This window comes from Doryrhamphus excisus, chromosome 11, assembly GCF_030265055.1.
Source record: "Doryrhamphus excisus isolate RoL2022-K1 chromosome 11, RoL_Dexc_1.0, whole genome shotgun sequence".
Lineage (NCBI taxonomy): Eukaryota > Metazoa > Chordata > Actinopteri > Syngnathiformes > Syngnathidae > Doryrhamphus > Doryrhamphus excisus.
In genome coordinates, this window is record NC_080476.1 from 10,040,986 (window position 1) to 10,068,081 (window position 27,096).

Consider the following 27,096-nt stretch of genomic DNA (forward strand, 5'->3'; position numbering starts at 1 on the left):
CCATACAATGACATAATGGGTACCATAGTAACTGTCAGTATAATGATATATATATATAGCACATCATGACTGGTTCAAGACTCTTCATCCTTGTATTTAGCAAACATCAACTGCTTGTATTGTTTCTTGAATTGGCTCATCGTTGTGCATTGTTTGTACATTGTTGTCTATCCTATTAAAATTGTTAAATGACAAAAAAAAAACTAAGCAATATCCTTGGATAGTCACATCATAACCATTCCAAGAACTTTTCCCATAAAGTGTTATCATCTTATGGGTTGAATATTGCTGAAGTAAGAATGTTTTTGTATTCTAGTTCCCGGTCCTCCTGGCGGTGTGAAGGCAGCGGCTGCTTCCAACTCTGTGGTGTTTGTGTCCTGGCTTCCTCCTGTCAAAGTGAACGGCATCATCAGGAAATATACTGTTTTCTGCTCCAACCCGCATCCCACGGTAATAACACATACGTTAAAGTACCGGAATTATATCCGTTGGTGGTGGACATTGTGAACAGGCATTTGGATTCTTCCTGTTTGTTGTTGCCTGCAGCAAAATAATGTCACAACAGGAACATGAATTGATGTTCACAATATTGGTGCCATAAAGGAGTATTTTTCGACACTTAGGTCAGCAGTGAATTTGAGGCAGCCCCGGATGTGTTCTTCTACCGCATCCCCAACCTGAGCCGGAACCGACAATACAGCATTTGGGTGGTTGCTGTCACTGCTGCGGGCCGTGGAAATGCCAGCGAGATCATCACTGTGAAACCCATGGCAGAAGGTGAGTGGATCTTTTGCAGGTTTCAAATGAGTGCAGCTTCGAAAAAAACTCAAAATGTTTCAATGTTGAGACTATTCCACTATTGGATTCGGATAAGTCTTATTTTACTATCAATCACAGTCATATACATTTTTACATAGAATGTATATGTTTAGGTTGCACGGTGGTCGAGTGGTTAGCGCGCAGACCTCAATGCTTGATTCCACCCTCTGCCATCTCTGTGTGGAGTTTGCATGTTCTCCCCGTGCATGCGTGGGTTTTCTCCGGGTACTCCGGTTTCCTCCCACATTCCAAAAACATGCTAGGTTAATTAGCGACTCCAAATTGTCCATAGGTATGAATGTGAGTGTGAATGGTTGTTTGTCTATATGTGCCCTGTGACTGGCTGGCCACCAGTCCAGGGTGTACCCCGCCTGTTGCTTGAAGACAGCTAGGATAGGCTCCAGCACCCCCCTTGACCCTCGTGAGGATAAGCGGTAGAAAATGAATGAATGAATTAATAATTTGAGTGTTAAGTGTTGCACAGTACACAGAAGTAGACCAAAAACGTGAAGCCATGCAAGAAGAGATGTCACAGCGGGTGCAAACAAATACTCATAACCTTTGCTGTGATCCTGTCTGCGCTACATATTCTTAGCTAGTCGGATAAGATCACAGATGCAGATAAACCTGAAGATGTCAGGACCCGTGGGTCTTATCATCATCGCCTTCAGGTCCTTTCTGAAGTGTTGGTAGTGGAAGGAGAGGAGGGAGATATGCATCACATGATGTAGGGAGAATAATGGACAGCAAAAGTGATGAAGTGTTTTAGGCTCCCGACTAAAATGCCATCTTACTGTGTGTCCGCAATATAGTGATATTATAGTATAGTGTTGTTGTTATTATTATTTAAAAAAAATTTAAATTTAAAAAAAAAATTAATTATTTAATTAATGATTTTTTTATTTTTTGTCACGTATGATATGACCATACAATGACATAATGTGGACCATTGTAACTGTCAATACAGTGACATTATAGTATAGTATAGTGTTATTATTATTATTATTTTAATTTCAAAAATGTTTTTCAATAAAAAAAAATTTATTTTATTAAATTTATTTTTTATTTTTATTTTATTTATTAAATTTTTATTTTATTTTTTATTATTATTTTTTTAATCATGTATAATATGACCATACAATGACATAATGGGTACCATAGTAACTGTCAATATAGTGATATTATAGTATAGAATAGTGTTTTTTTTTGTTTAATTTTTTAAATAAAAAAATGTATGAATTTTTTTTATTTATTTTATTTATTTATTTTTGCCACGTATGATATGACCATAGAATGACATAATGTGTACCATAGTAACTGTCAATGTTAATTTTTTTTAATTAAAAAAATATATTGAATTTTTAAATTTATTATTTATTTATTATTTATTTTTTGTCACATTAAGACATTTTGTCTTTATTTATTTTGCAGCTCCGGCATGCATCTTGACCTTCAACAGGACAGTCACAACACCCTGGATGAGAGACATTGTGCTGCCTTGCAAGGCGGTGGGTGATCCGTCTCCAACAATCAAATGGCTGAAGGAGATGTGAGTGTCGCTTTAACCGTGGATGAAAGTATCCCTTCTCACCGCTCAGACGTTAGTGGTGTGATCGCTGACCTCGCACATATGTGTTGCAGCAACGGAACCCCTGCACCCGTCGTGATTGACAGCCGGCGCAGTGTTCATGGTAATGGCAGCCTTGTGATTCGCACCGTGAAAGCGGAGGACTCGGGGAACTACACTTGTGTGGCCAGTAATAGCTTCGGCTCCGATAAGATCGTCCTCAACCTGCAGGTTCAAGGTAGGAAAGGCAGCACGTAAAAAGGACAAAAATACCAAATAAAAGACCAGGATGTTTTTATTGTTGTTTGTCAAGGACTATTACATGTTATTTGAAAAGCATGATGGTTGTAAAAGGGTAACTTCATTCCATCCAAACTCCAAATCTCATCATCTTGGAGTTACTGAAATGATCTTCCCTGTACTGGGACAATGGTTGTACAACAATCCGAGGATCTCCTTTAACGTTCTACCAGATTGTTGCTTGTAGATTTTGCAGGACACACATGATAAGTTAACTTGTTGCATACTTCTTACTACTGTAAATGCTGCACTGGTATATAAACTGCACCCACTGAATCGAATATAAAATATTGGATGGTGCGGCAATGCCACCTCTCTTCACCAGAGGGAGCCAGAGAGCCTGGAGCCAATGGGAAAAACCTTATGGAAAAACTTTCAAATGTTTTAACTCATATTGGTACATGTTTGTATATTTGTCATGTACATCATTTGAGTGAGGCTGCACGGCGGTCGAGTGCTTAGCGTGCAGGCCTCACAGCTAGGAGACCAGGGTTCAATTCCACCCTTTGTGTGGAGTTTGCATGTTCTCCCCGTGCATGCGTGGGTTTTCTCCGGGTACTCTGGTTTCCTCCCACATTCCAAAAACATGCTAGGTTAATCGGCGGCTCCAAATTGTCCATAGGTATGAATGTGAGTGTGAATGGTTGTTTGTCTATATGTGCCCTGTGATTGACTGGCGATCAGTCCAGGGTGTACCCCGCCTCTCGCCTGAAGACAGCTGGGATAGGCTCCAGCACCCCCGCGACCCTAGTGAGGAGAAGCGGTAGAAAATGAATGAATGAATAAATGAATCATTTGAGTGTTAAGTTGCTGTGTGATGAATTTTGTGCTGTTAGTAATGTGTTCTTTGAAAGATAACACGGTGTGTCAGACTGTTGACCTCTTGAGATTTTCGATGGGTTGACCATTTTTTTAATCCAATTTTTTTTTACTCCAAATTGTCCATAGGTATGAATGTGAGTTTGAATGGTTGTTTGTCTATATGTGCCCTGTGATTGGCTGGCGACCAGTCCAGGGTGTACCCCGCCTCTCGCCTGAAGACAGCTGGGATAGGCTCCAGCACCCCCCGCGACCCTCGTGAGGATAAGCAGTAGAGAATGAATGAATAAATGAATGATTTGAGTGTTAAGTTGCTGCGTGATGAATTTAGTGCTGTTAGTAATGTGTTCTTTGAAAGATGACACAGTGTGTCAGACTGTTGGCCTCTTGAGATTTCTGATGGGTTGACAAGTTTGAACTCGGTTATTAAAGTAAAGGAGATCTTTAAAGGCGAAAAATAAGTATTTACGGTATATGTGTTGCCATTTTTCTACTGACTGTCAAACGTAAATGTCTGTCTTCTGTCAGTTCCACCTGACCAGCCTCGCCTCACGGTGACCAAGACCACTACAACTTCCATCACACTGTCCTGGATACCTGGAGACAACGGTGGTAGCTCCATTAGAGGTCATACACACTTGTGCACAAACACACACACACACACACACAGAGTGTTATCATATCAGAATATTCAATAGTTATGTTTTATTTACAGGTTACATATTGCAATATTCAGAGGACAACAGTGAACAGTGGGGGAACTTTGCCATCAGTCCGAGTGAGCGGGCCTATCGGTTGGAGAACCTCAAGTGTGGCACCTGGTACAAGTTCACACTCACGGCCCAGAATGCTGTGGGGCCTGGGCGCATCAGTGAAATCATCGAAGCAAAGACCCACGGCAAAGGTGGGAAATGTGATTTTTTTTTTGGAACAGTACCGGTTCTAGATATGAATGATTCTTGGTGGTTCCTAGGTTGTTCCTCAGCATTCAAAATGGATGCTCGATATTACTGACAAAATGACGGCAAAAACATTAATTCTTTTCCTTCCCTCCATCTCTACAGAACCTCAGTACTCCAAAGAACAGGAGCTCTTCACCAGCATCAACGCCACCCGCGTGAAGCTCAACCTGAGCGGTTGGAACAACGGCGGCTGTCCCATCACCTCCTTCACACTGGAGTACCGACCCATGGACTCGCCTTCATGGACCACGGCGCAGCGCACCTCCCTCACCAAGAGCTACATCCTGTACGACCTGCAGGAGGCCACCTGGTACGAGCTGCAGATGAAAATCTACAACAGCGCCGGCTACGCTGAGAAGAGGATCAAGTTTGCGACGCTCAGCTACGACGGCAGTGAGTTCACACGCTTGTACTATGCTACATGCTACATGCTACATCCCACATGGGCTGTCAAATTGAGAAGGTCAATTGAGATCATTGACTAAAAAAAAAAAACATGTTCTTTACAGGTACCATTGCTCCGCTAGTTAAAGCACCCAACGTGAGCGAGGACACCTCTGGTGGCGGCGAAGGTTTGAAGATGATGGTGACCATTTCCTGCGTCTTGGTGGGAATTGTCGTCATCTTCATCAGCCTGCTGGTACTGCGGAGGAGGAGGCGTGAACAGAGGTTGAAGAGACTCAGAGGTAAGAACTTTATGACCTTGGGCATTCGTTCTCAAGGACGTTAAGGTTCTAGTCAAGGCTTGGGTCGGTTACCGGTTTCCTTCAATGGATAACACCAGTGTCAGTATTACAAAACCACTAGATTTGTCCGTCATACGGTTTCTGCAGAATGACAGAAATTGGCTTCAGTGTGTTGCCAAACGTTGACATATTTTTTACATCGACGGTCATTAAATGCGTAGATGTGATTCGGAACAAGACAGAAGCAGACGATAAGTTGTATAGGTCGTTTACTCTTCACTGAACAACAAGCAACCCCATTTTTGAGTGGCCTTTTATTGTGGCCAGTCTAAATCTAATGCTGTAAGGTTCTTGTCTAGCTGTGCGAACCGGGAGACTACACTTTTTATATGACTCCTTGCTTATCTTCATGTTAACACATTGTTTACTCCCTTTGCTAACCAGATGCTAAAAGTTTGGCTGAGATGCTAATGAGGTAAGAAGCTTCATCTAAAGAAACATTTCTTAGCTTCATGGCAGTAATCATGGCGGTAATCGAGCATTTCATCTTTCCAGTAAAAACACCCGCCCAGCAGAGCCGGTCAACAAGCAGCAGCAAACACTCCGAATGCACATTGACATTCCCAGAGCTCAGCTTCTCATCGAGGAGCGAGACACCATGGAGACTGTTGGTAAGGACGTCATAAACTCGTACAGAACTTTCCATGAGCGGATATTTGGTTTCTGAGCTTTTCTTTCGTCGCTTTTCTACAGACGACAGGTCCACTGTCTTACTGACTGATAACGACTTCGGGGAAACACAGAAACAGAAGTCATCCACAGTCACCCACACAGTCCACTACCAGTCCCTCTCCCAGGCCACCGGTCCTCTGGTAGATGTGTCTGATGCCAGACCAGGAACCAGTAAGTCCAGTACGGACGCTTTTTTTTTACTTTCAAAAATTGTCTTAGAGGCGTTCCATGTCATGAATGTTAAAGACGTCAGGGTCACATGCTTTCTAAATACCAGAGCTTAAAGCAAAATATGCTAGGACTACGTTAAAAAGCCATAGCATTTCAGTATGCGGAATCAAACTATGGAATGGATTGAGTAAGGACCTCAAACAATGCACAACGATGAGCCAATTCAAGAAACAATACAAGCAGTTGATGTTTGCTAAATACAAGGATGAAGAGTCTTGAACCAGTCATGATGTGCTATATATATATATCACTATATTGACACTTACTATGGTACCCATTATGTCATTGTATGCTCATATCATACGTGACAAAACATAAATAAATACATAAATAATTTAAAATTTTAATACAATTTTTAATAAAAAAATATATATTTTTTTAATTTAAATAATAATAATAACACTATACTATACAATAATATCACTATATTGACAGTTACTATGTACCCATTATGTCATTGTATGGTCATATCATATGTGGCAATAAATAAATAATAAATTAAAAAATTAAAAAAAAATTTATTTAAAAAAATGTAAAAAAAAGTTAAAACATTTAAAAAAAATAATAATAATAACACTATATATACTATAATATTACTATAATAACAGTTACTATGGTACACATTATGTCATTGTATGGTCATATCATATGTGACAAAAAATTAATAAATAAATAAAATATGTAATACATTTTTTTATTTTAAAAATTTAAATAATAATAATAATAACACTATACTATAATATCACTATATTGACAGTTACTATGGTACCCATTATGTCATTGTATAGTCATATCATACGTAACAAAAAACAATAATAAATTAAAAAATAAAATAAAAAATGTTGTTTTTTTTATTTTAAAATTGTAAACATTTTTTTTTAATTAAAAAATTATAATAAATAAAAACTTGAATTATATTAGGAAAGCAGGAAGTGAACAAATGTAACAGTTACTGATTGTAAAAGTACCAGATGGAGGGGTAGGATTTAATAAGCTTTGCTTCTTCCTACTCCTTTTGGACATGTGGAACTGTGAACTGATTATGTGATGCATTCAATTGTAATCTGATGCATGTTCAAATGAAATTAAACCATTACCATATGCAGTGCAGCGGGAGTCATGGCTCCCTATACCAGTTCCAAGGACTAACAAGAACCTGTACCTGTACCAAGTATCCGGTTGAACCAGAATGCCGAAAACCATGTCTGATATTATTGATCAAAACGTCCTTCATTTATTCTTCGCTGCATAAACGACTCACGTTCCTTTATTGTCCCCTCAGACCCGACTGCCCGCCGCACAGCCAAAGCCGGCCCGGCTGCTCGCAACCGCTACGCCAGCCAGTGGACCCTGAACCGCCCGCATCCCCCCGTCTCGTCCCACACGCTAAGCACCGACTGGAGGCTGCCCACGCCCAGAGTGGCGGGCTCTGTCGACAAGGAGAGTGACAGCTACAGCGTGAGCCCATCTCAGGATACAGGTCAGCGGGGAAATAAATATATTACCCCCTCCTTAATGAAGATAAGGAACAGCACGCTAACGCCCCCTTTGACCTTGACCTCGTTTCCAGACCGTGCACGCAGCAGTATGGTGTCAACGGAAAGCGCCTCCTCCACTTACGAAGAGCTCGCTCGAGCCTACGAGCACGCCAAGATGGAGGAGCAGCTGCGCCACGCCAAGTTCACCATCACCGAATGCTTCATCTCCGACACCTCCTCAGAGCAGATGACCGCCGGCACCAACGACTACACCGACAGCCTGACCTCCAGCACGCCGTCCGAATCAGGCATCTGCCGCTTCACCGCTTCGCCGCCCAAGCCTCAGGATGTCAGTCGGGTCATGAACATGGCCGTGCCCAAGGCCCACAGACCGGGTGAGACTCAAGTCTTGATGTCTCGATGAAGTCCTAACGTCGCACATTTGGAACTTGTGTGTGTTTGTCGTCCTGCAGGAGGCGAGTTGGTTCACCTTCCTCCGTACCTGCGCATGGACTTCCTGTTAAATCGGGGCATGTCCTGCTCGGGGTCATCCAGGGGGACGGCCAGCGGGGAGAGAGCAGCAATGGGTCAGGCCTGTTTGGAGCCCCAGAAGAGTCGCTCACTGAAACGACCTTCCCGCATGGCGCCCCCGACGCCGTCAGAGGCCCCACAGGCCAGCAGGGACCCCTCTGCCGCTGCTGCCGCCGCCGCCGCCGCCCAGTGGCAACCCGGCTCGGCCGCCACGCTCCCACACAGGGAGGGCTCAGACCTGGCCCAGGCCGCCAAGCTCAGCACCTCCCAGGAGTCCCTGCTGGACTCGAGAGGACATCTGAAACAGAGCAGCAACCCCTACGCAAAGTCCTACACGCTGGTATAACAGCAGGGGGGGGTCTTGGCTGGGACTCGAACTCCACTTTAACACTGGACTTAACACTCAAGTGCAGTAAACGGACTCTCACCACGCAGTTCTGTATATACGTCCTTGCCCTCCGAGGTTGGCCTCACTTTTACTAATCCACTTTTATTTATTTCACAACTTTATTTTCTTTCCTCTTTCTATTTCGTTCTTTTCCACATGAAAAAAAAAACCCGTCAGGAATGACTGCAGTCATGAGGGGAATATGATTTGAATATTGTTTTTGTTTTTTATACTACGAGTGATTATTAATATTAATAATACAATAAGTTGACGTCTATTAATAATCATTCAAAGCGGATTACCAATTGTTTCTATTCTGACCGAAGAACTTGGAATTGCTTTTGTTTTGGTTTTCTGGAACACAACATGGAATAACACAAACTTGGAACAAAAAGAAAAATCATTTCACTTTTCAGCTGCTCTGAAATTGGTACTTTTTACGAAGAAAAAAAAAACAAAACAAAAAAAACACAAAACATCTATTTCCTATGGATGCATGGGGACTGACCAATAAAAAAGACGATTACCATCGCTGGCTGGACGGCTCCAGCCTAGCATTTTGTCACACGTATGACATGATCCAATGTGAAGATTTATTATTCTTATTACTATAAATATATATATAAAAAAGAGAAATCACTTTTATTTGTGGATATTACAGGGAAGAATTGATTTGGTTAATATGGTCTTCAAACATATCTTTGTTTTCATTAGAAAATGGCGCGTCTCTGTTGATCTTTCTCTGTGTCCCATTCTCTGATGGTGCAATATGAAGAAAAAAAAAAGAAAAGTCTATGAGAACTATTTGCTCTATACTGTACTGTAATGATGAAAAGTAACTATGTTGTGAGTGTGCTTACAGGGCTGGACCATTCCAGCTATGTATTCAGGTAGTTTGCCACTGCTTGTGTGCCAGGGTGGTGGTGAGTGATGTTAGGTAGAACAGGGAGGGTTTCTCCACGATTGAGGGTTTTGCACTTCACAGCCCCTCCCCCTTCCCTCCCCCTCCGTCCCCCCAACAGTTCAAGTGTGTCCAAATACAGGTGGTCCTCGACCTGTGACGGTTCGTGATTACGAAGTGGCTCCCATACGTTCATTAAGACTCTCTTCCGTTCCGCGTTGTTGTGTCTCCCAAGTACGCCAAAGAAAAGGAAAGCCATGAAACAACGGGAATTCAACCCCTTCAGTACCGCTCATTTTTGATGACTTCTATTGTGCTTTAGTAATCAGCAGTGGAACATAGGGAAATTTCAGGAAAATATCGGTTCCCAACTAAAAAAAAAAATTCAAGCATAACTTTCACTTTTGAAAGCTGCACGGCGTTCGAGTGGTTAGCGCGCAGAGCTCTACAGCTCATAGACCTGAGTTCAATCCCACCCTCGGCCATCCCAGGTTGCATGACAATAATTCCAGATGGACTGTTAGAATTCATTCATTCATTTTCTACCGCTTATCCTCACAATGGTCACGAGGGGTGCTGGAGCCTATCCCAGCCGTCTTGTACACCCTGGACCGGTGGCCAGCCAATCACAGGGCACATATAGACAAACAACCATTCACACTCACATTCATACCTATGGACAATTTGGAGTCGCCAATTAACCTAGCATGTTTTTGGAATGTGGAAAACCGGAGTACCCGGAGAAAACCCACGCATGCACGGGGAGAACATGCAAACTCCACACAGAGATGACCGAGGGTGGAATTGAACCCTGTTCTCCTAGCTGTGAGGCCTGTGCGCTAACCACTAGTCCGTCGTGCAGCCCTGTTAGAATTATATGTGTAAAATATATAGTCTGCCCCCCCCCCCGTCAATTTTGTTAAATCAAAGTCAAAAAGTTTGCCCACCCCTACCCTAGATAGACACCTCCTTATCGTGTGAGGAAAGATATGTTGTATTATTACCAAAAGTTCCCACAAATTCCGTAGTTCTGCATTTTCCATCACAACATTCCCATTGTAAACAAATGACTCCACATTTCTTAACCGATTTAACCATTCCAACATGAAATTCCCACTTTTTCCGGAATTCCACATTTTTACAAACAGTACTTTCAGTTTCGCACTGCATGGCGGTCGAGTGGTTAGCATGCAGACATCACAGCTAGGAGACCCCGAGTTCAGTCCCACCCTCGGCCATCTCTGTGTGGAGTTTGCATGTTCTCCCCGTGCATGCGTGGGTTTTCTCCGGGTACTCCGGTTTCCTCCCACATTCCAAAAACATGCTAGGTTAATTGGCGACTCCAAATTGTCCATAGGTATGAATGTGAGTGTGAATGGTTGTTTGTCTATATGTGCCCTGTGATTGGGATAGGCTCCAGCACAGCATAGAATTTTCCCTCTGCACGCTACACTCCTCCATGCTCTTCCACGGAACTCATCCTTTTTATTTTTGTATTTTACGCCTATAGGAGTTCATTTAGGAACAAGTCACACTAAAACTGGACGTACATCCGAGTCCAGGAACGGAGCTGGTTCGTAACCCGAGGACCGCCTGTCGATGCCCCCCCCCCCTCTCTCAGTGCACTATAGGACGAGTCCTCAGGGCTCTCGCTGGCCTCAGTAGATCTAACGCTGCTGTATTAGCAGCCATACTCCTCCACAGGGAAAACATGTGAGACAATCTAGCAGATCCCCCACCCACGCCCTTCAAACCAAACATATATCTATGGGAAATACCAGAAAAAATGATATAAGAAAAAGAACATAAGAAATTGTTACTTTTTGTTTGTTCTATTCTTTTTGTGGTCTACCCCCGGCGTGTTTCTGTTCCTTTGCCGAAGGGAGAAGAATATTAGCCATTCTTCGGCAAAAGGTCTTTCATGTCGATTTCTACAATTTAGTTCTATGATTAACTTTCTGATGATTCCTTTTTAACAATGTCACGGTTTATTTTTTAACATTTGGTGTTCACTTTGGTGGCACTGAAATAAAGAGAAACTAACACCAAGTTGAAATTTGCTTAATAAAATGGCTGTTGCCCAATTTGTCCCATGCGAGTTTGACATGCATGACGATGACTTTGATGACGGCTCCGACAAATATTATAAAGCTATACTCTCAAATCAATATGAAATATAAATGACAGAATAGAAAATACAAAGATAAACGTTAAACAGTATATACGCCAAATATGTAAATACGCCATACTTAACCAGTAGTAAGCGACCAAACAATGGCTAGCATGCCAAAATAGTGCATTTACTATTGTAGCCATTCTATCCAATTATAGCTGTAATTCTGTTATGCGCCGGCAGGTGGCAGCGTTGTCTCCTATTCCAGCGTCTCAAGCTGAAATGTGTTTAATGTCGCTACAATCAGCGAAGAAAGAAATTTTGAAAAAACTTTATTTATATAACCGCTAGCTAATTTATCATTACCTGTTTATTGGCTCCAGTGATTTGACTACGCAAATAAATGCATAGATATTCATTTTAAGGTATAGTTATTTGCTGTAAAAAAAAAAACAGTTTTATGTGTTTGCCTTAAAAAAATTATAATTATTTTTAAATGAAAAAAACTTAAAATAATCTCAAGCGAGTAAATCTTCAGTTTATCTAATGATGCTACAGAAAATATGGAAAAGGACTAGCACAATGGATATAGGGATATCCATTCAATATTTGTTCTAATGTTCTAATATCTATCTATTTAAATACTGTACAGTACTGTACAGTATTTAGTACAGCACTCTTTTTGAGTCGCTGGTGGTGTATATACGCCAAATATGTAAATACGCCATACTCAACCAGTAGTAAGCGACCAAACAATGGCTAGCATGCCAAAATAATGCATTTACTATTATAGCCATTCTATCCAATTATAGCTGTAATTCTGTCATACGCCGGCAGATGGCAGCCTTGTCTCCTTCCATTCTAGTGTCCAGCTGAAATGTGTTTATGTCTCGACAGTCAAAAGTGAAGGAAACGGAAAATTTGAAAAAACTTTATTTATTGAACCGCTGCCTGATTTGTCATTACCTGTTTATTGGATCCAGTGACTTGACTACGCAAATAATTACATAGATATTCCTTTTAAGGTATAGTTATTTGCTGTAAAAACAGTTTTATGTGTTTGCCTTTAAAAAAAAAATCATTTTTAAAAAATGAAAAAAAAAACTTGCGCATTGAAGCTTGGCTTTTAGAATGGTCCTATCCAGTGTAGCTTCTTTTAATAAAATAATCTCAAGCGAGTAAATCTTCAGTCACACGTGAAAGTTTATCTAATGATGCTACAGAAAGATGGAAAAAGGACTAGCACAATGGATATAGGAATGTTCAATATTTGTTCTAATGTTCTAATATCTATCTATTTACTACAGTACTGTACAGTATTTAGTACAGCACTCTTTTTGAGTCGCTGGTGCTGCTGTTCGATTCCCCACATCAGGTTGCCTTCTACGACTTCCCATCCTGCTTCTTCTTCTGAAATTTCCTGAACTGCGACTGGATGGCCACAGCGGCCTTCTCTGTCTCAGGGTCATCCATGTCGATGTCAAAGTCCTGAGGGAGGTTGCTCTTCTTCTCATCTGTGAAGAGATGGGGGATGGGAGCCAGACTGCAGGGTTAACAGTACGTTTAATCCCTTTTCCTGCGAAATATGTCAACCCATAAGAAGAAAATGATGAAAAAATGATTACACCCTGCGTAGCAGTGGTGTTTATGTAAGTGTCTAGCTATGAAAATGGCTAAAATGCTACCATGCTGGTGTAACCCAAGTGGAAAATAGTAATAAAATTTATTTTTATATAAAATATATATTTTTTATTTGATTATAATATCCTTTCATATAATTATAAATGCATATATATATATATATATATATAGTATAAATAAAATGAGTAATTCAACTAACACGCGTTGGTCAGCATCATGTGATTGAGTCATGTGATTCCTTGCACCCAATCAGTGTTTCACCTCTTGATCACATGACACCCAAGAACCAATAAATGAACAACAGGAAGTAACTGGACAAACACACACATAAGGAAACACTCGCTGCACAGGTAGGCTTGCAAAGTTATTTCACTCTCTTCTGATAGTAGTCCGATATTTTCCAACAGTTTTTATTGATCGCAATTAAATAATATTAAATAACTAACTAATTAAATAACTGGTTACACTAACATTAGCATGCTAGCACCATGATAGTATGATAGTGATAAGTGTTTATATGTGGCTACCCATGAAATGTGCTAAAAATGCTGGTATGCTAGCAATCTTAACATGCTAACGCTAGCATGTTAACAGCATGATTGTACGATTGTGATAAGTGTTTATATGTGGCTGCCCATGAAATTTGTTAAAAATGCTAGCATAGGTATGCTAGCAAGCTTAACATGCTAACATTAGCATGCTAACACCATGATGGTATGATAGTGATAAGTGTTTATATGTGGCTACCCACCTAAAAATGCTAGCATGAGTATGCTAGCTATGCTAAGATGCTAACATTAGCATGCTAACACCTAGCACAATATACCAGGAAGGCTAAATGTCCATAATGAGTTGAGGATTTTGACTTTGGATTAGCCTGAATCGGTTGGGAAGTAGCTAGAATTCATCACTCAAGGCATTTTGCTTCCCGGTGGGGAAAATGTGGGAATTTATGTGCTAATGGAATGAATATCCTGACAGACTTGTTGGAATGAGGAGAAATGTGGCAATACGAGCAAGTAATTATAAGTAGTTGCAGTGAAAAGGGTGAATTTTGGGAACATTTTGAATTTTGGATCACCGCCGAAATTCAATGGGTTGTTCCATATCCCATTTCTGATCATTCCTGAAAATGTCATTGAGAACTTTTGAAGTTATTTTGAACACAAAGTAGAGGACTGGCCTCGACACGACAATGAAATTATTCAAATTTCACGAGCGTAAAATGCACACACACACACAAGTATCCACTTTACAGATGGCATTCAACTTTGAAAGCGAAGCACATGAGACCGTCACAAGCGTACTGTGCTGATGCATGAAAGTGCCAAAGTGCATGATGGGAATATTCCCATGAGAGGTTTTTGAAAGGTCATGTTCATAGTGGCTCCCAGGAAGAAGCGAAGTAAGCCAATGACTGATTATGGCAGCATGTTAGGAATACCGAACAACTCACCCAATCAAACGCGTCACCAGAAATGTCAAGGTCTGCATCCTGGCAGACTCTTTCAGTTCCTGGTTTCCGTCCGGCATTTCCTGTCCTGTGCTCTATTTTTCCTCATGGTTCCTTCCAGGTTGACCTGAGCTGTCTATTCTGCAACAGTACAGTACTTCCATGTTCCCTTGTTAGCTTGCTACTATAGCTTTCGTACTACATTTTGTTTTTGTTGGTATGCTTTGCCCTTTGTATCACGACGTATTCGGTATTGAACAAGTTGATGACAATCAGAACCTACCTTGGCCAGCAGATTGTTTGCTGATTCCAGTCATAGTTGCAGAGGTTTGTTTCTGGAAGACAAAAAACAGGAGCACCATATTCATTTGTTGGTCATCTTTTTTTGTTCTGCATCCTTATCAGTATTGCCACATTTTGGCCAGTATAGTATAAGTATATGACCCCCACCACCACCACCACCAACCAGTTGTGTCCGTGAAACACACAAATCAGTCCTGTCCCTTTAAGAAAGTACTCATAATCTCAACTCGTTATGTGGCGAAAAGACAAAGGGTTCTTCCATTCCAACCTCTCCCCCACCATGGGCAAGACCAAAGAGCCATCAAAGGGCCTCAGGGAAAATATTATAGACCTACCTAAGAGTAAGCATGATTGTGAGAAAGATGAAGGACGAGCCCCAGTGTTACAAGGGAGGAGCTGGTTAATGATTTAGTTTTAGTTGGGAGCACATTTTGTCTCTTTCATCCATTTGTAAATGTACAGAGCATCAAATATTTATTTCCCCCAACTGTATGTTGACGTCTGATCCTGCAGTTATTTGATCTACATCTTTACATTGCGAATGTTAGCATGCTAGCAGTGTTAACAAGCTAATGTTAACATGCTAGCAATGCTAACGTTAGCAGTGTTAACAAGCTAATGTCAGCAAGCTAATACACCTCACATAGTAGTGGTGCTTATATAAGTGTCTATTTATGAAAATGGCAAAAAATGCTATTATACTAATGTTAACATGCTAGCAATGCTAACATTAGCAGTGTTAACAAGCTAATGTTAGCAAGCTAATACACCTCACATAGTAGTGGTGTTTATATAAGTGTCTATTTATGAAAATGGCAAAAAATGCTACTATACTAATGTTAACATGCTAGCAATGCTAACGTTAGCATGCTAACACCTAGCATGACAGTGATAAGTGTTTATATGTGGCTGCACATGAAAATAGCTAAAACTGCTAGTATGCTAGCAACGCTAATATGCTAACATTGGCATGTTAACACCTAGCAATGTAGGAGCAGAAAGGTTAAATGTCCCGAATGAGTTGAGAATTTTGACTTTGGAAAAGCCAGAATCTGTTTAAAAATGTGGAAGTTGCTAGCTCAAAGGCATTTTGCATTCTGGAATGTGGGGGGAAATGTGGGAATTTTTGTTCTACTAGCATGAATATCCTGACTGTGTTGATGTTGGAATAGTAATGTGGTAGTAGTAGCAGGTAATAATAATAAGATACAGGGAAAATGTTGAATTTTGGGAACATTTTGGACCCCCCCCCCCCACCACCACCACCACCAACAACAACCAGCTGTGTCTGTGAAACGCACAAATCAGTCCTGTCCCTTTAAGAAAGTATTCCTAATCTCAACTCATTATGTGGTGAAAAGACAATGTCACACAAACGGTCTCTTCCATTCCAACCTCTCCCCCACCATGGGCAAGACCAAAGAGCCATCAAAGGGTCTCAGGACCACTCGACCGCCGTGCCGCCCAGTAGTGTTTATATAAGTGTCTACTTATGAAAATGGCAAAAAAATGCAACTATACTAATGCTAACATGGTAGCAATGCTAACGTTAGCATGCTAACACCTATCATGACAGTGATAAGTGTTTATATGTGGCTACACATGAAAGTAGCTATGTGGGAATTTTTGTTCTAATAGCATGAATATCCTGACTGTGTTGATGTTGGAATAGTAGTGTGGTAGTAGTAGCAGGTAATAATAATAATAATAAGATACAGGGAAAATGTTGAATTTTGGGAACATTTTGGATCCCTCCCCCCACCCCTATCTCCAGTGGCATGTCAGGTCTTCCTGCTCTTAGCAGCTCCCGGCTCTTCTCCCCCTGACAGGCCGAGGCTCCACCGTAGCATCACAAAGTGTAGCATCACTGCTGGTAAAAAAAAAAAAAATAAGCAGAGACGCTCCAGCATCTGGGATGCTGCAGCTGCTTCATTCAGATTGAATTTGTTTCACTCTCAAAGCACACAACACACCAAACTACTCCCCGAGTTCTCCAAGATGGATGTGTCATCAATACGTGAGTGGGGTAGATTTGATTTGGCTCGCATGTTGTTTGATTTATTTCCCAGCAGAAACCATCACTCTCTCATCCAGCTCTGCCTAAATTATTAATCCATCCATTGCCGCTGCTGAGTCTGAAACAGCAGAGCAGGTTTTGACCATGTGGCCACTGGTAGAACTAGACTAGAACTGTACTATCTAATCTGGTGAAACCTGCTCGGATGAGAGGCCCGTCCAAATGTAGAGTATATTTAAGCCGGGTTCAAACATCTTTGACATGAATGAATATTGTTTACCACTTTCTGGGTGCTACATATCTCATCATTTCACTTACGGGTTAACATGTTCTTAAACATGGGTCTCAAACATGCGGCCCGCGGGCCAAATGTGGCCCGCAGGACACTAGTTTGAGGCCCCCTCGCCTTGATATGAAAGTTTAATGTTAGTGCGGGCCCGCGCAAGTCTGATATGGATGCTGGAAAAAATTATTACGTTTGCTGGAAAAAATTATTACGTTTGATTAATGTTCATGTTAAAGGTTAAATAACTGTTAATAGTTATCCTCCCTATCCGTGTGGAAGTGGTAAGTTTTTGGCTATTTAAAGTTTAAAGGAAATAACTTGAAGGCTACCGTTTAGGTCGCTAGCTCTCTAGTTTGCGAGTTAGCATGTGTCTCAAGACCCTGCAGTTGCCCAATATGTTGTAAATAAAAAGAGTATAAATGTGACTATAGTCGTGTTTTGTCATGTCTACAGGGCTCTAATAATGCTTTGTTCATTTTAATCTGAAAAAAATAATTTGTCTACCCACCAACTATATGTGGTTTCTTAAGTTTTTATTATTATATTTATTTATTACTGATTGATTGATTTTCTTTATTCTTGATTTGTTTATTTATTTTTCATCTTATTTTGTGTAGAAAAATAAAAAGTAAGATATTTGAGAACAGTGGAATGTTTTATCAGAGCTTTTATTGTAGAAAATTGGAACCAAAGCAAAGTGTTTAAAAATTTTTTGTTTTTAATAAATGCGTTTTGGTTTTTTTTGGAAAACCTGATGCGGCCCAGTCTCACCCAGACCCTAGCTCAAGTGGCCCCCAAGTAAATTGAGTTTGAGACCCCTGTTCTAAAAGTTCCTGAGCTGTACTTTGGTATATTTTATTCATAAGACTCTTGCAGGAGAGAAGGCAACTGTATGATGGATCCACGTGGGCATTTCATCTGAGCTGTACGGTGACATCATGGCACCCTGCTGAGGTGAACTCTGGGGGGAGTTTATCGTGTTTATCTTCCAGCGTGTGTTCACGCTGCAGTTAGCTTCAGTGTAGAATTTCAACACTTGAGAGTCACATATAGAAAAAATGTCATAGAAACACATGTATGTACTATGGATGTGCTGGGAGATTTGACATATTTCGAGGAAAAAACGCATCCCTGCCTTGTGATATAGGTGAAATGGTTATTATTTGTATGAACTTGGCTATTTGCTCCTTTTTTTCATTTGATAATGACTTTATTCCCATAATATTTTGACATAATTCCCATAATATTAGGACTCCCCTCTCTCCCCCTATCTATTTGTTTATTATATCATTACAACAAAAATGTATATATTTTTCAACACCATGTGACTAAATTTACATTATTGTTCCTTATAACATCACCATGATGGATGTTTATGATCGGTACCGATAATTATGAGCCCAATATCGGCATAAAAATTTAATATCGGTATCAGATTTTTTTTCCCGATCATGAAAACCGATATTTAAAAAAAAATGCTGTATACATTATGTATGTGTTCATTCTACCATAGGTGATATGTCATGTTACACATATCGGTATCAGCTGATATCTGTAGCGGAAAATATCAGTTTTCGGCAAAAAAAAGCCAATATCGGATATTACGATGCTATTACTGTATTCATTCATTCATTCATTTTCTACCGCTTTTTTCCTCATGAGGGTCGCGGGGGCTGCTGGAGCCTATCCCAGCTGTCTTCGGGTGAGAGGCCAGCCAATCACAAGGCACATATAGACAAACAACCATTCACACTCACGTTCATACCTATGGACAATTTGGAGTTGCCAATTAACCTAGCATGTTTTTGGAATGTGGGAGGAAACCGGAGTACCCGGAGAAAACCCACGCATGCACGGGGAGAACATGCAAACTCCACACAGAGATGGCCGAGGGTGGAATTGAACCCTGGTCTCCTAGCTGTGAGGTCTGCGTGCTAACCACTAGACCGCCGTGCCGCCCGCTATTACTGTATAATTCTAATTCTACAATTAACAAATAAATAACAAACAAATAATTCTACAATTCTAAAAATTCTTGTTAGACCTAACTGTTGTTTTGTTTGTCATATTACAACTTAGTATAAAGATGACTCTAGGGGTGTTATTTTATGTCTAGAGGGCTCGAATAATATTAAGAACTGTCTTTAGAAGGTTTTCTTGGCGCCAAATGGGGAAAATATTCCATTTATAAATCAGGATAATTCACTTATCACTGAAACCGATAAAAAAAACTAAAAAAAATACTCACAATAACTCAATTTTGTGTTTCTCGTGACCCTAGCATCAATTTTAAATGCATGCAAATATGTTTTAGAGATGCTGAAAATAGTTAACGTAGAAAAGGTACAATAAAAGTGGTGTTTATAGAAAAGGGATAGATACGTACCTCACTCATGGCCGTGCTGTGAATGTGTGGATCCAGTCAGCGTGGTCAGCAGTGCCTCAAGTGAACAATCCTCTTCATCTGGATGTTGTTTTTATAGAGCCAGCATGGCTTCCTCCCCCCCTCCCCCATCCCCACATGAATACAGGAGACCAATCAGCTGGTCTCCCGCTCCACACTACAGACCAACCAGCCCGCTGTGACTCCCTGCCTGCTCGTCTGTAAGACAAAGTGATGGGAGTCGTTTTGTATGTGTGTGGGGAGGAGGGTGGGGGGAATGACACAGCCAATGAAAGTCTTCATTACCTCAAAGTATTATCCTTGCAGTTTTTCATTGTTAATGAGCAGGAGCACCCAGTCCATTGTCATGGTCTGCATCCCAACACACTACTATTTTGCATTGGTTCGTAAACTCTGTTTGTTTACTCCGCCATTTTGGACTAAATCTTGTGATACTACATTGAATCAATGTGAAAAACACAGTTTTTACTTACCCATTGTAAAAAAAAACAAAAAAACATATGTACAATTCCATATACATCAAAAAAAAAATTCGTAGATCTGTACAGGTACTGAAAAACCTCAAAAGCTCCGAGGGTAAATGTTTCAGTCTTTGGGGTTCCAGGGTGTCTGCAGTCTTTACACAATAGTTGCATGCCTGTGTTTTCTCAAGTCGGCATCTACGCTGTTGTAGGTGCTTCTGTAGCCATGTTCCATCTCGTTATTACGCACGGCATCGGGCATCTACAATGCAAAAAAGCAATAACAAATTTTTTTATGCAGCATCGCCTTTTTTTCAAATCGATTTTTTTTTCAAGATGGTTGCTTCAGATGTTAATAAATCCTACCTCAAATGTATTGGAAGTAGTTTTCTGAAAAAAGCCACCGTCTGTCAGGTCACTTGTGGCAACACCTGTGAACGGGAAAGCTTTGATTTGATTTGTGTCTCCAATGTTATATAATATTTACAATATTACGGTTAATACGGGAATATAACAACTCAAATTAAGTGGTAGCTACTAATAAAATGTCAACTTTTCATGTGTGTCTTACTTGTTTGGCCATCTGTCACATAACTTGCATTGACTCGACCTTGTTTCTGTCCAGGCGGTCTCAAACCGCTCAACTGGCTCTGTGTCCTCACTCTCTTACTACCAAGAGAAATGGGATAAGGTGCATCACTCATGGAAACGTACTCGATACAGTCAGTTTGTGTAACGTGGCTCCTTACGTCATTTCATCTTGGTAGTTGGATTCTGCCAAGAGACAATAATATTATTTCAAAGTGTCTTTGTGATTTAAAAAAAAAAAAAAAAAAAAAAACAGTTGGACTCATTTAATGTATTCATAATAACATGACTATGCGTGCCATATTGTATGCTAACTGGAAAATGTACGCAACTTTGCATGAATATTTCAGTATTGGTGTTGGCATAGCAAAACTAAGTAAAGCAGTTTTGAAAAATTTGACAGCTTGCAAATATTTTACAAACACGCATTCATTTTCTACCGCTTATCCTCACGAAGGTCATAGGGGGTGCTGGAGCCTATCCCAGCTGTATTTGGGCGAGAGGCGGGGTACACCCTGGACTGGTGGCCAGCCAATCACAGGGCACATATAGACAAACAACCATTCACACTCACATTCATACCTATGGACAATTTGGAGTCACCAATTAACCAGTGGCTAATAGTCTAAAAATAAAGAATTCATTTCAAGAAATGCTGCAAATGTTTGACAGACAGTATGAATGGCCTGCAAGAAAATCCGTACTCGACCACAAAACAGTAATTCATTAATTCATTCATTTTCTACCGCTTATTCTCACGAGGGTCACAGCCGTGCTGGAGCCTATCCCAGCTGTCTTCAGGCGAGAGGCAGGGTACACCCTGGACTGGTGGCCAGCCAATCACAGGGCACATATAGACAAACAACCATTCACACTCACATTCATACCTATGGACAATTTGGAGTCGCCAATTAACCTAGCAAGAGATGGCCGAGGGTGGGAGTCAGCTCTGGGTCTCCTAGCTGTGAGGTCTGCATGATAACCACTCGACCGCCGTGCAGCACTAAACTGAAATACTGTTGGTAAAAATGTGGAATTCCGGGAAAAAAAAGTGGGAATTTCATGTTGGAATGGTTAAATCGGTTAAGAAATGTGGAGCCATTTGTTTACAATGGGAATGTTGTAATGGAAAATGCAGAATTACGGAATTTGTGGGAACTTTTGGTAATAATACAACATAAGTCCTCACAACAGAAGGAGATGTCTATCTAGGGTAGGGGTCTGCGCGCTAACCACACTACCACCGTGCAGCCCACAAACATACATATACTGCCAAAAAGTGTTTTGGTTCTTTTTGGAAAAATAGGAAATATACCTTTTTCTTTCTTGCGTTTGTAGCAAAAGATGATCCCAAGGATGAGTAAAACTAGCAGAGCACAACCACCAAAGGAGCAAACCACAGCTATCAGCACAGTCCAGTCTGGAGGCTTGGGTACTGTTACACATGAAAATGCCACAATTACGATGATAAGAAAGTCATTTTTAAATTTCACTTAAGTAGCTGCCATTTTACTATCTTTACTTTCTATTCATTTGTACTTCGAAAGTCCCCAACTGTCAATCCATTTGAGTGGTTTTGAGACCATGCTGTATTCCAACCCATAGACAAATAATGTTGACTGATTTCTTACCAACCACGATGTGGACAGAGCTGGATATTGGATTTTGGAGTGTCTGTAACGTTGCCAAACACACCACGGTAGAATCCTTGACGGCTTGAAACTTCAGTAAACTGGAGGAGTTGAAGTAATTCCCGCTAGTGGCGTTCGTGCTGTTGTACAGGATTTTGTCCACCGCGTCGCCATTCAGAGTCCAACTGATATCTGGGTTCGGGAACCAAGCTGATGTCTCGCAGTGGAACTCAACCTCCTGGTCCTGGACTACTGTCATATTCCCTTCTTTGATACGGACTATACCACTTTCTGAGGGAGAGGGGAGACTGGGCATTATTCACTTTATAAACACAGTTTTACCTGGCAATATTGTACTATTTTCCTGGACCTGTCAGTCATAAGGTCTTTGAATCTGCACTATTTTGTTCCCGGGCCAAAACAATTAAAAACAATTAATGGTCTTTTTTTTCGTAGTTGACTACAGCCTACAGTCAGGACTGCGGAAATGTGTTTTAACAATGACACAAAACGCCACAGTACAGCGCCAGGACGAAAATAATTTTCACTTACATTTCTTGTCTAACCTTTTTAAATCTTTTAACCTTTATTGACAGTTTTTAAAGGAGACCTATTATGCTCGTTTTTTAACCCTTTTGTATTGAGTTGTGGTCTCCTATAGAGCAGCTACACACAATAACCCGCAAAGAAAACTTGCATATATTTATTTCTCATTTCTGTATTGTTGCGTAATTTACCTTGTACATGTAGCCATACTGATTTGGATCCATAGTCTCCCTGAATCGTGCAGATGACCTCACCAGCCGCCATGCGTGTGGCGTTGTGGATGGTGAACGCCACACAGCCGGTGTCCCCGCTGGAGCAGAATGAGGCCGAAAACTGTTTGGAGGACGAAGATACGTTGCCGTTTCTGGGAACGGTGAGGACCAGGAAACCTTTGACATTCCATGTCATGACCGCCCATGTTCCCTGGACTGTGGCAGTGAAGAGCGCATCTGAGCCCGTCAGAACCGTGGCAGTGAAGGGCTCCACCTGGAACTGTCCCATCACTCAATGTGGAATGACAACGCAGTGAGAGGAATTGGTGAGTCGCATTTCTTACATGGGTCCTTACCAGTGGCGTCATTAGGCCTATTTTAGGGGGATTTCAGCCCCCCCCCTAAAATGTTCTTAATAATTTGTTTGGGTTTTTTTTTTTACAAAAAAAATCTCTGACAAATTTCATATAGTAGGGCAGGTTCTTGTTCATTATTTTTTATTTTTTTGAATGTGTACTACATTCATTCATATCCTGTGCATCTCCAGGAGGCTAAGCCCCCCCCTGTCCACAGAACCTAGTGACTCCGCTGGTCCTTACTATTCTAATAATACTATTTCTAATGCCAGAGAGCGTCTTTAATTGCATTAAATGTGTCTTTAACCCATATGAATCCAAAGCCATTTAAAACAAACATAAATCTTACTGGTTCCTGGTAAATATATTCCTTATTTGAAAGCACTCACAGACATCCATCAGTGGCAACCTTTGGCTGAACTTTGCATCATTCCAAACAATAAAAAGGAATCCATGGCATTTACCTGTTTGCTCAAGGTTTGCAAATATTCTACATGGCTTGTTTTTGGAGGACTGAAACTCAAACAGTTGGTGTAAAATGTCGTATTATTATTGAGGACAATATTATAATTTCCTAGAGTAGGTCAAATCCATGAATGCAAAAGTATGCCAGACACATTACCTTTTTTTTTATAAATGAAACTAAATAGCATCCCAAATTACTTCATGCAGTACTCACCTCCAGTTGCACACAGCATTAGCCAGATGCAAGAATCAATGTCCATGTTTATAAAAGCTGTAACATAAAAACAGAGAAACTATGTATTTCTATACTGGTAATATTATTTCAAATATATAAATGAATTTTAACCAAAACTGTAAAGTAGTCTCCGTGCTAGAAAATTGTAATAAACACAGATATCAATATTGTTTGTACTGTATATAAGCTACCCAGCTGTCAGGAAAAAAAACACATCCATTACCACAAAACCTATACAGCTCTACTATTTAGTAGTTTTCACATTGAATATTGAATTGTAATGAATACGGATACCTCCAATGTGTCGTTTCCTGGAAGAACAGGTGAACAAGAGGACCTCACCTGTATGTGAAACAGTCTCAGGGAGCAAAGTTCATTTATGGCCATTAAAGCACCGGCACTTATGCAGCCATAGTACTCATACCGACGTCATACACTGTCACTGAGCTGTGGGTGGGACCTTAATATTTTACCAAGAGCCTGGTGCTCTACACAGTCTCTGTTTCACACAGTATTAAAATGGCATCTTTACAGAGTCTTTTGCTTACCATCATGGCGGACTTTCCGTTCAATACTGCGTATTACTGTTGTAAACATTGCTAAAGTATCTTAGCGTTTTTGGTGATGATCATGGCGGCATTCGTTACAGTGTGTGTTTTGAAATGTAATTAACAATGAATCAGCTGTACATATAACATATTTAAGCAATAAAAACGTCCTGGACATGCAACGGGATGTGTGTGACAGTTGTATCAAACTGTCAACTGTTGACATACTCAAGGTTCACCACTAGAGGCCACTGCAGGGTAACGTTTATTTTTTCGTGGCATTGTGGTGGCGAGTATACTGTACAAGATCTAAAAATATAAAATAAAGGCGGGGGTGCATACTTTTTAATCTTTTTGAACTTAAAAGAATATTTTTTTAAATACTAAAACAGCATTTTTAACACATATAAAATAAATAACGTAGGCATAAGCAGACTATTTTTTGTGTTTCTGTGTTATGAAGGTGGCAGTGTCATATGCTGGAATGTCTCCAGACACAGCTAGCATTGTACAGGCATAGGCAAGCAGACAAGCGCGAAAACAAGCGGATGGTGGTGGGGGAGGGTCGGCTATACTGTATACTGTATGGAAGCAAATGTTTGGCACCCGAACCGGCGTGTCAAAGATCATCGGTCATAGCCTTGAATTCATGTTTTAATTCCAACTAATTGCCCCTCTTTGTCTAAGAGTAGAAGCGAAGCCACAATGAAAAAGACATTGTTAGAGCTCGACTTAATGTGGAGATTATTTTCTGTTTTGTCAGCTGTCAGTTAATCAATAGTTAAAGCCGACTAAGGTTTATTGTTACTGAGCTTATTAGGCGGTGTTGCCACTAGGCCCAGACTGGTGCTAAAAGAAGGTCAGGGGCACTGCCCTCCTTACACGGCGATGTATTCCTGTGATTTCATTTTGGGAAGCACCGTGCGTCAGATTAGTCACATTTATGGATGTATTTTTAAAGAAGAAACAAGAGCTTTGATGGCGAACTGAAGGTGTCGTATCGTGCCTGGGCCTGCTGCATGTTTGACTAGTGTGGATGCACGCATCTGCGCCCGAGCACGGCATGCTTCCTGTTGAGATGATAGACATAGAGACATAGTATAGTACAAGGCTCTCTTTTCCCTGCAGGCCAAGGGGTCGTCCCAATAAGCGGTCCTAGAAGTCGTTTTTTTCCAAGCCGCGTCCACATACATAATCCATACTGGTTGTCTGTTGTAATTCCAGTAACTATTTACAGTCATTTATTAACGTGTTCATCTCGCTGAATGTTTGGAGGACGGGTTGTTACATAGAAGTTTCCCTTTTGCATCTCACAGCAGTTATGGTGTGTTCAAGGACTGATGAACAAAGTGCAGATTCTTGACGCTTAACAAACATTTATAAGTAAAGCATAAACATGCAAAAAAAAATTCTAATAGCGGTACATATTGTATATTATCACATACTACAGTATTAATTGGCCCTGTACCCTAGAAACCGCCCATGAATGATACTGGAAAAGGCCGAAATTATACTGTGTCAAAGCCCAGGGCAGTGATACTGATAAAATATAGAGTTTAACCATGTCCAGTATCAGCCCCCGTAGCTGTCCACTCAGAGCGCGCTGCTCTGGGATCGTGCCTGTGAAACAACCAATCAGAGAACAGCGCACGAGCGTGAACACACAGCGTTTGTTTTGCTGCCCAAACTTGATTAATGGAACTTTAATTGTCAGACATTGATAAGATAAGACTGTTGATAAAATATTATTGTTGAAATATTTTTGCAATTATTGTGTTTACACTGTTTAGATATAATACATGTAATAAACTGAAAATTTTCTGGGAAAAAAAAGTCTTTTGATAAAATAGTATGTGATAATAAGCTCATGATTAAATAGTATGTGATAATAAGATCATCACATGGTTTGTCTGGTATCAGGCCCAGTATCATGCCCCCACGTGCCAGTATCAGCCTGACACTTGGGGGCATGATACCTGGCCTGATACCAGACAAACCATGTGATAACCTATAAGTACATATTTCTACATTTTTAACCACTCTGAGGTGTTTTTCTGTGGAAAACTGCCTATTTAAAAAAATAAAATAAAATAAAAATAAAAATCAGCAAATATGCGGGAATGATTAACTGCAAAGATGTGTGAATCCACTGTACTTTAGAGTAGTCAGTGTACAACTTTTATAGCAGTATTACTAGCTAATAAAAATGACACGGCATTAGCTGAAATAGCCAGATGTTAGGATAAAGTTTGTGATGTACATTAGCTCTTTTTCTGGCAGGAAAAGAGTTTGTGATGATTCCTATTGATGGACCATGACGCGGGAAAAGCGCACGTGGTGGGTGTGGCAATAGCGTTGAATGGTCAGGCCTCGCCATTGACCATCAAAGGGTCATAATTTACCTGCAGAAGGTCGCATGCGGG

The 27,096-nt window shown here is 40.6% G+C and overlaps 3 protein-coding genes across 6 annotated transcripts in view; 1 reads left to right on the top strand and 2 right to left on the bottom strand.

Annotated features, from left to right (window-relative positions):
- The window catches only part of dscama (Down syndrome cell adhesion molecule a), a 92,838-nt gene extending 80,923 nt beyond the window's left edge, over window positions 1–11,915 (top strand). The window contains exons 20-33 of one of the 2 annotated variants that reach the window (XM_058087997.1): window positions 317–450; window positions 624–777; window positions 2,251–2,368; window positions 2,461–2,624; window positions 4,034–4,132; window positions 4,221–4,409; window positions 4,570–4,860; window positions 4,977–5,153; window positions 5,598–5,628; window positions 5,709–5,824; window positions 5,907–6,065; window positions 7,399–7,596; window positions 7,687–7,989; window positions 8,068–11,915. In XM_058087997.1, coding sequence (XP_057943980.1) covers window positions 317–450; window positions 624–777; window positions 2,251–2,368; window positions 2,461–2,624; window positions 4,034–4,132; window positions 4,221–4,409; window positions 4,570–4,860; window positions 4,977–5,153; window positions 5,598–5,628; window positions 5,709–5,824; window positions 5,907–6,065; window positions 7,399–7,596; window positions 7,687–7,989; window positions 8,068–8,471 — 2,537 coding nt within the window. In that variant the 3' untranslated portion in view covers window positions 8,472–11,915. The remainder of the gene's footprint in view (window positions 1–316; window positions 451–623; window positions 778–2,250; window positions 2,369–2,460; window positions 2,625–4,033; window positions 4,133–4,220; window positions 4,410–4,569; window positions 4,861–4,976; window positions 5,154–5,597; window positions 5,629–5,708; window positions 5,825–5,906; window positions 6,066–7,398; window positions 7,597–7,686; window positions 7,990–8,067) is intronic. The other variant, XM_058087998.1, reaches the window with a different exon arrangement.
- A 444-nt stretch (window positions 11,916–12,359) lies between these two features.
- Window positions 12,360–19,718, bottom strand: pcp4a (Purkinje cell protein 4a). Of its 2 annotated transcripts, XM_058088232.1 has the most exons (4): window positions 19,614–19,667; window positions 16,687–16,791; window positions 14,905–14,956; window positions 12,360–13,041 (listed from the first exon to the last, which is right to left on the bottom strand). In XM_058088232.1, the coding sequence occupies exons 2-4, from the start codon at window positions 16,702–16,704 to the stop codon at window positions 12,911–12,913; spliced, it is 201 nt and encodes a 66-aa protein (XP_057944215.1). In that variant the 5' UTR covers window positions 16,705–16,791; window positions 19,614–19,667; the 3' UTR covers window positions 12,360–12,910. The 2 variants fall into 2 exon arrangements, with proteins under 2 accessions (XP_057944215.1, XP_057944216.1); XM_058088233.1 differs by lacking the exon at window positions 16,687–16,791 and having other exon boundaries at window positions 19,614–19,718.
- Window positions 19,719–19,968: 250 nt separating this feature from the next.
- Window positions 19,969–25,014, bottom strand: igsf5a (immunoglobulin superfamily, member 5a). 2 transcript variants are annotated; one of them, XM_058087179.1, is made up of 10 exons: window positions 24,674–25,014; window positions 24,420–24,483; window positions 24,105–24,161; window positions 23,049–23,360; window positions 22,312–22,602; window positions 21,996–22,115; window positions 20,842–20,866; window positions 20,664–20,761; window positions 20,459–20,523; window positions 19,969–20,354 (listed from the first exon to the last, which is right to left on the bottom strand). In XM_058087179.1, the coding sequence occupies exons 1-10, from the start codon at window positions 24,677–24,679 to the stop codon at window positions 20,250–20,252; spliced, it is 1,143 nt and encodes a 380-aa protein (XP_057943162.1). In that variant the 5' UTR covers window positions 24,680–25,014; the 3' UTR covers window positions 19,969–20,249. The 2 variants fall into 2 exon arrangements, with proteins under 2 accessions (XP_057943162.1, XP_057943163.1); XM_058087180.1 differs by having other exon boundaries at window positions 24,468–25,014.
- Window positions 25,015–27,096: the final 2,082 nt, after the last annotated feature.

Excerpts from the sequence above, each read along its gene's own strand:
- pcp4a (XM_058088232.1), bottom strand. Across the intron at positions 13,042-14,904 it reads CAAACAATCTGCTGGCCAAG|ATGAGAAGAAGAGCAACCTC; the intron begins GTAGGTTCTGAT and ends ATCTCTTCACAG.
- igsf5a (XM_058087179.1), bottom strand. Across the intron at positions 22,116-22,311 it reads CTCTGTCCACATCGTGGTTG|TACCCAAGCCTCCAGACTGG; the intron begins GTAAGAAATCAG and ends CATGTGTAACAG. Across the intron at positions 20,524-20,663 it reads TGTGACAGATGGCCAAACAA|GTGTTGCCACAAGTGACCTG; the intron begins GTAAGACACACA and ends TCCCGTTCACAG.